Source organism: Acanthochromis polyacanthus, chromosome 15 (genome assembly GCF_021347895.1).
Source record: "Acanthochromis polyacanthus isolate Apoly-LR-REF ecotype Palm Island chromosome 15, KAUST_Apoly_ChrSc, whole genome shotgun sequence".
Lineage (NCBI taxonomy): Eukaryota > Metazoa > Chordata > Actinopteri > Pomacentridae > Acanthochromis > Acanthochromis polyacanthus.
The window spans coordinates 34,627,090-34,635,994 of record NC_067127.1 but is presented as its reverse complement, the minus strand read 5'-3'; the positions used below and the strand labels follow the sequence as shown (position 1 = coordinate 34,635,994).

The window sequence follows — 8,905 nt, the reverse complement described above, 5'->3', positions numbered from 1 at the left end:
AGAAGTCACTCCATTTAGCAATAGCAGCTGGTCTCTGGAATGTCCTGAGCAGCTAGTTGGCATGGAGAACCTATATACTGTGTAGCCAAAATGGATAGAACAATATACAAGAATCACCAGACATGTAGAGCAAAAGTTTGGTGTTCCACCTGCAACCTTTAGATTTCGAAGACTAGTGATGAGAATTCTGGCTGTTTCATTTATCTCACTAATGAGAGTCAATTCTTTCAGCTACCAAGTGGCTCCTCAGGTTTTCTGTTGCTTAACCTAATTTATTAGCAACAATAAAGTAAAACTAAGTGTAAAATGAAATACAAATACAAAATACATAATATTGAATGTTTATTATTTATATGGTTTATTATACTTGACAAGAAAGAGAGAGGTACGAAAAAATTAAATTACCAAAACAAATACCCATCTCAATTTGCTAAAAAGATCCGATTTCCATTTAACAATATGGAGAAGCGGTAACACTTTATAATAACTATACACTATTAAGCATTAGTTAAGCATTGGTTCAGCATAATTTAAGCATTAGTTAATCCTTAAATCCTCATGAACTCATCATGAATTCACCATTAGTAATGCATTACAAAGCATTAGTAAAGACAGTTTTAAATGTTCAACTAACACATTATTAAGCATTAGTTAAACATTAGTAAAGTGCTTAATTCATTGTTAACTCATCATTTGTAACTAATTTGTTATACGTGCTTAATTAATCATGAATTCATGATCTGTATGGCATTTATTTTGGATGGACTGCACAGTTGCTCAGTGGTTAGCACTGAGCTAACCACTAGAAGATCCCTAGTTTGCGTCCCGGTCTGGACCTGGGATTCTTTCTACATGGAGTTTGCATGTACTCCCTGTGAACACGTGGGTTTTCTCTGGGTACTCCGGCTTCCTCCCCCAGTCCAAAAATTGTAAGTTGTATTAATTGATCATTCTAAATTGTCCATAGGTGTGATTGTGAGTGTGATTGTTTGTCTCTATATGTCGCCCTATGACAGACTGGTGACCTGTCCAGGGAGTCCCCTAGAGAACCTGGAGATTACCCACATGTGAACAAGGATAACATGCAAACTCCACTCTCCCAGGCTGAGGCCGGAATGTGAATTGGGGATCTTCTACCTGCGAGGCGTCAGTGCTAGTCACTGATCACTATGCAGAATGAAAAACTAGCAAATGAATTATACACAAACTTTTTGGAACATTCTTAGTTACTAAACTACTAAACAAAATTATGATTTTTCTAGATCAAGATTCTGAGCCATGAAGTCAAGATTAACATCTTAACCGCAATTTATGGTCAAAATTATGACCTATGTCACTGAGCTTTGATTTTGTCTTGGTCAATTCTATGGCATTGTCCCAAATTTCAGACTGTTTTAGAACTTGACTGTAAGATATGAAGTCAAGATCAAGACTTTTTAAAGTAAAATTCAAATTTTATGGCGATGGGAGACAGACTGGAATGACTTAGCCTGTTGCTAAGATGGATGGCTGAATGGATGGCTGAATGGATGGCTAGATGGATGGCTGGATGGATGGATGGATGGATGGATGGATGGATGGATGGATGGATGGATGGATGGACTATAACTATTTGAATCAAAATTCTGACTTCTCATAGCAAATTTAATGACTTAAGCAACATTTTGCACCATTTCAATGAAGATCAAAATTATGAATTTTAATATCAACTTTTGGACTACTGTGAGGATTCAGTTTTAGATAAATCAAGCCTATGTGTTTTCAAATCAAATGATAACTTCTCAGATCATGATTCTCAGGTATGAGATCAGCTCTGAGACTTTTGGAGTCACTATTGCCAGATAATAAGTCAATAATCTGGCATCTGTGGTCAAGATTATGAGATTTATCTCTTGCTGTAATTTCAGTTCTTACATTTTTAGATTTAATACATTTTTCATCAGTTGATTTTGTTTTTTGTGAAACACTGCAGTTCGTTCTTAGTGCAAATATTGAAGATGGATGTGCTGTTGAACTGTGGGTACCGTAGTTTGTTTTTGTTTAAAATTTTAACAGGTTGCAGTGACGGGAGTGGTTGTTTCTGTGTATCTTTGTGTGTCCAGGTGTGTCTGTTACTGCAGGATGAAAACAGGTGACCTGCTCTAGACTTTACCGAGTGAAGTTGGACTTGGACTTCCTGTGGTCCTGTCTTCTTTCCGTGACGTCATCAGTGTGGTGTCGTGTTGATTGTTCCTCCAACCTCTTTAACTCACCTGTTGCTGGTGAGCCGATGTACAGTGTGTACAGCAGGAAGTCCAGCTCAGATCTGAATGTGTGTTGAAACCTTAGAAGGCTGTAAACTCACACCTCTGTCCCCTCTGGAACCAGCAGAAACCTGATCTAAGTCACCTGACACCTCCTCAGCTTAGCTGCATTCTCACAGTCTGCTCACCGCCCTGCAGCATGGCGGACACTGGGGCCTGGAGGACACACCAGGATGGCACCCAGATTCTCCAGCCAGGACCAGGTATAGGACGACCTGGGCCAGGACCAGTACCTGGACTGGGACTTGGACCAGGGCCAGGGCCAGGGCCAGGGCCAGGGCCAGGGCCAGGGCCAGGGCCAGGGCCAGGGCCAGGGCCAGGGCCAGGGCCAAGACCTGGAACAGGACCAGGTCCAAATCGTGTGTGGATCTCTTTGATCGCAGGTGAGTTTGACATCATTAGTCTGCTATAAACAGATATTCAGCAGTAGTAGCTTAAACAAGACAGTGAACCTCAATGTGGGCATGGACTCTTATATTTAGGTGTTAAAACCACCCAGGACAGATTATTTCACCTGCCTTTATCTTTTCTTTTTCTTTTTTTTTTTGTAGAGTTCATGCAGTTCAGCACGGACATAATCTTAACTAAAGAAAAGTCTTATTTTTTCTTGTTATTTTAAGTTTAATGGTTTCTCTGTCCTATTTTACATCACTGGCTCTATAAGGAAAAATCTAGAAGTTACCTGAGAGAGGAACAATTATTCAACAAATAAATTAAATGAAAGAAAAGCTATCTGCAGTCTTGCAACATGCTTTTAAAAGCCTGATATCATTGGTTTATATCAGGCAACATTCTCATTGTCAAGACAAAAAGACATGTACATCTCCTAGTTAGTCAGGTCCATAAATAGTTGGACATTGACATCATTTTTAGCATTTCAGCTTTGTACAGCAAAACAATGGATGTGAAATGAAACAATCAAGATGTGCTTAGAGTGCAGACTTCCAGGTTTAATTTATTTGCTTTTTTAAAAGATATTATGGGAGTTTTAGCCTTTATTATAGTAGATAGTGGAGAGAGAGACATCAAATGTTATAAGAGTGAGGCAAGGACGAGCAGCAAATGGTCATGGATCGGACTAGAACTCATGGACCTCATGAACTGTAGTCCATGTTTATGGATTGCCTGTCCAACCAGTTGAGCTGTGGGGGCTAATGGCCCTCCACCTTTTTAAAGGGCAAAAAGAAATTTGACAAGCTAACATAACCATAAATCAAATTGTCACTTTTAATATTTGGTTGCAGTTCCTTCTCTTCTCCACACTCTTCTCTTCCCATCATTCTGGTAGTTGATCTTTGTCTCATCTGTCCATGGGATGGTGTTCCAGAACTGCAGAGGCTCTTTAACATGTTTTTGTTTGTTTGTTTTTGGCAAACTCTAATCTGGCCTTCCTGTTTTTGAGAGTCACCAATGGTTTCCAGCATGTAGGGAAGTCAATGTATTCACTCTGGTGAAATCTTCTCTTAAATGGGGAATTTTACCTTCTGTAGAGTGTTCTTGATCTGGCCAACTGCTGTGAAGGGGTTTTTCTTGACCAGAGAAAGGATTCTTGTACCATCCACCAGACTTGTTCCCTGTGGTCTTCTGGGTCTTTTGGTATTGCAGTACATTCTTCCTTTTACAGTTGATTTGGCCACACCTAATGTTTTGCCGTGTCTCTGATGGGTTTGTGGGCTGCACAGTGGTATAGTGGTTAGAACTTTTGCCTTGCAGCAAGAAAATACCTGGTTCAAATCCCAGGATCTTTCTGCATGGAGGTTTTTAAAACCTTATTCCTTTTGTTTCCTCAATAGTAAATCAATAGTACTTAAAAACAAAATCTACACAAACATCTTGTCTGTGTGTGTGCAATGTAACATGCAAAGAAGTATTTAGATTAGGGGCGGCTGTGGCTCAGGAGGCAGAGCCGTTTGTCCAATGCAAGACACTTTACCCACCTTACCTCCAGTACTGCCACTTACACTGGTGTATGAATGTGTATCCTGTGTAATGTTGGTGGTGGTCAGAGGGGTTGTAGGAGTGGATTGGCAGCCAGTCAGTCTGCCCCAGGGCAGCTGTGGCTAAAAATGTAGGTCTACCAGCTATCGTGCACTGCAAAACACTGAAATATAGCGATTAGAGGTAAAAATAAATAATAAATAAAACTAAGGCCTACAATAGTGAAAAACCTACACGTCTTTCTGGGGTCATAAGTGACCCCAGACAAGTTTCCATTATCCTTGTCACACCAGTTGGCCGATCTCTACAAAAAACTATGAGCAGCTGTAGGACAAGTAGATTGACAAATTCATGGTAGGAAACATTTTTCAGATAAAAGATATAAAAACGGCAAATATAATTATATGGCTGGGGTCATAAATGACCCCACTCGGTCACTTGAGGGTTAATTGATTACTCTAAATTGCCCGTAGGTGTGAATGTGAGTGTGTTTGTCTGTCTGTCTGTATATGTAGCCCTGTGACAGACTGGCGACCTGTCCAGGGTGTCCCCTGCCTTCGCCCGAGTCAGCTGGGATAGACTGCAGCACCCCCCGCGACCCTAGTGATGATAAAGCAGTGTATAGAGAATGGATGATGGGTTTGTTTGGATTTTCCAGCCTAATGATGACTTGCTTCACTGAAAATGACAGTTCTTTGAATTTCATATAGAGAGGTGACCGCACCAGATTTCAAATGCAAATACACCATGAGAAATGAACTGTAGACTTTTAATCTGCTCCTTGTAAATGAAATAATGAGGGAATAACACACACGTGACCATGAAAGAGCTGAAGAGCCAATTGTCCAATTACTTTTGGTCCACTAAAAAGATGGATGACACATCTAAAATGTCTTGTAATTCTTGCACCGTTGATGTGACTTGGATCTAAAAACCCTCAAATTAAAGCTAAAAGTCTGCACTTAAAGCATATCTTGATTGTTTCATTTCATATCCATCGTTGTGGTGTACAGAGCTGAAATGCTGAAAATTGTGTCAATGTCCAAATATTTATGGACCTGACTGTACGTGACTGAAATGGTGTCAATAACTGACACTGCAAACTATGAAAATGAAGAAACATTTAACATGCTGCAATTGGTGAAGAAGTAACAACAAATAACTAGTAAGAGCATTCAGTCAGATGACCGGAGTCTTTTGTGTGGCTTAAAATTGCAGAGATGATGGACAGACTTTAGAATGATTGACTAAGATTTACAGTATGAGGTGAATTCTGGAGGTTTCACACTCACACATCTATTGAAGCAAAAGATTAATGATGCAAGCTTTTAAGGTCAAGATATAAATGGAATTTTTCAGTAATTATTTCATTATTTACTTATTTATTTATTTATTTTTGCTTTTTGAGTTAAAATTCCAACAAACTAAAGTTTGAGGCTTTGTGGTGGTAATTACAACTGGAGTCAGCTTTCAGACTTTTCAGAACATCCATAGTTACAAAATGAAAATTTCACTTTTTAAGTCAAGTTTCTTTCAAGAAATGAAATAGTAAAATGTTGGTCAAGACAATGCTTTGTCCAATCAGTTAACTTTAAAAATGGATGGTATGAAAAGTTTTTTTAAAAAATGACTTTTTAGGTCAAAGATCTGGGGCCTCATTTATAAAACTTGCGTACGCACAAAACAGGGCTAGAAAGTGGCGTACGCCACTTTCTACGCAAAGGTTGTGATTTATAAAAACAAACTTGGCGTGAGAATGTGCGCACCGGCGCACCAACCTTGATTCTTGATGCTTCTTTACGCACAAAACAGGGCGTAAATCACAAACTTTGCGTAGAAAGTGGCGTACGCTGTGTTCGTTGTGATTTCTAAAAAAAACTTGGCGTGAGAATGTGCGCACCGGTGCGCCAACTTTGATGCTTGCTTAAGCACATTTTGGAGACAGAGGGAACGGCAGTGCCGGAGGATGAAGTGGCGAATTGAAACCAGACTGATCTCAAACCTTTATTGTCATCACATATTAGACTTGTAGAGCCGGATAATCATAAACCCTCATTGTTGTAGATGTTCTTATAGTGCGCCATTTGGCCGACGACTGTATTTGCAGAACTATGTTCATATATCAACAGGAGCGGATTGAACGTTATTTCATTCGGTCGTTTGATCGAAGGGCCGGTATCTGGGGCCGGTGCGGTGATCTTTATTAAATAATTTTGTTTACTGATCACCCGGCGCCTGTATGGCTCATCCATTTGTAGGGGTGGTCTCCGACGCAGTGGCCCGGCTTCGATTCCTGCCCGCGGCACTTTTATGCATGTCTTCCCCCTACTCTTCTCCCCATTTCCTGTCACTCTTCACTGCAACTATCACAGTAAAACGGCAAAAAAAAAAAGTAAAGAATTTTGTTTATTTATCCATATGCGGCCGAATGGGATGAGCGTCCAACCATTAATCAGCCCTGTACAGGCACACAGGCACACATGCTTCACACCACAACCCCCGAGTGAAGATGAATTTCTCTATGTGAACCGAAAAAATGTACATTCAATCAGTGTGCAAATTATTTGTACATCGGACATGATCAGAACAAATTTAGTGGCAGGGTGGCCTGGGTCAACACATGATTCATTCATCCTGACGCACAGCAGTGAAAAGACTGCCGGCCAGCGCTGCGTGAAATGCCGTGGATCAGCAGCTTATTTATATACAGATACATTCATGAGTTACTTTGCATTGACCATTCATGGTAAAATGTGGGTGTGTTGTGGGCGGAATGTGAGGTGGATCCACCTGTGCAATCTTCCAGCTGGTGTGTGATTTATCAAGAAATTGCATGCAGCCGTACTTACGCAAAGTTTTATAAATCAGGGGCGAAGGGCATACGCCCTTTTCGTATTTTCGGCGTACGCAAACTTTAGTATGGATCCTACGCAATGTTTTATAAATGAGGCCCCTAGTCTTTTTTCAAAACCTTGGATTCAAACTCAGAATGAACTCTTTAAGATAGGACAAAAATAAAAAATATAAATCCCGGCTCTTCAAACTGCACAAAACATGTATAAGCTTTGGGTAGAGATTTATCTGATAGAATTGTGTACCTAGCAGAGCACTGTAGCACTCAGAACCTTTATGCTTATAAATTACAACAAACTCCTAATCCAAAAGAATTGTCATGCGCCATTATACACTTTGTGCACAAATGTAAATAAATCAAAAGAGGGAAGTCTTGGGATGTGATAATGATAAATATTCCCAAAGTAAAATACTCTTTACAAGAGCTAGTCCAGCTTGTTTTCTTGATTCTGCTTTAAAGCTGCTGGACACAGCTCTTAAAGTCTCAAAGATTACAAAAATGTTTTCTTCCGTCACTATGAATATGAATTTTTGTAGGTCTTTGTGGTGCTGAATGGTTGTGCTTATTTTTCTATATTTTACCGAAAGCCGTGCATAAAATACACATTTAAATTTTCGTTACAATTTCATTTGTACTGTAACAGTTCTGTAAATATAGCTTATTATCCTTTGTTTCTGTGGGCATTTGAAAGCCTCATTGTTTGTGTGTTTCTCAGTGGACCGTGAAGGCAACACGGGGTGCTCTGTTTGATGATTGGCTGCCGTTGCTATGGGAGCGGCTCCCGTTGCTACAGTAACGTGTCTTAAGGAGGGATTTAGTCAATCAGAGTTTCAGACTCGGAGCGTCGTCAAGCAGCGGTGTTGGTAGCGTGCTAACATGCTAACCTGGGAATATTCACGGTTAAAAACGGAAAACAAAACAACGGGAACGGTCAAAAAGACTACACTGTGAGTGAGGACAAACAGCAGAGGCTAATGGAAAATTGAGGTGAAAGTTTTTAACTTTTTAAAACAGTCTCTGGCCTCTGCTTGCTGGCCTGCTAACGGCTGACCGAGCCGCTAGCAGTTTAAAAAGTTTCTGGAGCCAGCGGGTGGAGGTGAGACTCCCCAGGAATTAGACGAATCCATGACAGTGGAGGGCGTGAAGCACTCCCCGATCCTGTCTGCTCTGTTCAGGATGACAGAAGACTGTGAGCAGCTGGGAGCGGCAGAGTTTATTAAAGGTAACTTTGAAAGTAGTTAAATAAAGACAAAAAGTCTCATAAATAGTGCAGAGGTGACCAAAGATAATTAAGACAAGTAAAAGATTAATCAAATAGTGCATAATGGCAGAGATCTTTAAAGATCAGAAACTAATAAAGAAAAGAGTCAAACTCCAAATTCAAAAATCTAATCAAGAATGTTTATTATCCACCTTCGTAGAACAAAACTTAAATAAAATATAGCTTCAGCATACATTACAATCAACATCCTATATCTCTATATGTGTAAAAGTACTATGTTTGATGCAGCTTCACAAGAATGCAGATTGAACAGAAATATCTTTTTTATTTAATATGAAGAGTCTGATACAGTAGTGGGATATCCAGTAAATACTGATTTGGATCATGTATGGTATATTTTTATAGTTTTCAAGTTTTCTTTGCACAGTGATCTCTACCCCATCTTGAAGTCTTAAAGTGGTGATTTTGGAGTGAATAATTTCTACAGTTGCTTTGTCCTCATGATTTCGTATTTATACTTATTTATTTTTTAATATTTAACGATGTGCTACTGTGACTCTGAGACAGCAGCCTCTCACCATCTGTGGT

General features: G+C 39.7%; 1 protein-coding gene across 3 annotated transcripts in view; it reads left to right on the top strand.

Annotated features, from left to right (window-relative positions):
- The first annotated feature begins 7,928 nt into the window (after nucleotides 1-7,928).
- Nucleotides 7,929-8,905, top strand: part of cdc14ab (cell division cycle 14Ab) — a 48,424-nt gene continuing 47,447 nt past the window's right edge. For all 3 annotated transcript variants that reach the window (XR_002596728.2, XM_022215634.2, XM_022215633.2), the window contains exon 1: nucleotides 7,929-8,317. Coding sequence is in view for 2 of the 3 variants with exons in the window: in XM_022215634.2 (XP_022071326.1) it covers nucleotides 8,221-8,317 (97 nt within the window). In the remaining variant the exon portion in view is untranslated. The remainder of the gene's footprint in view (nucleotides 8,318-8,905) is intronic.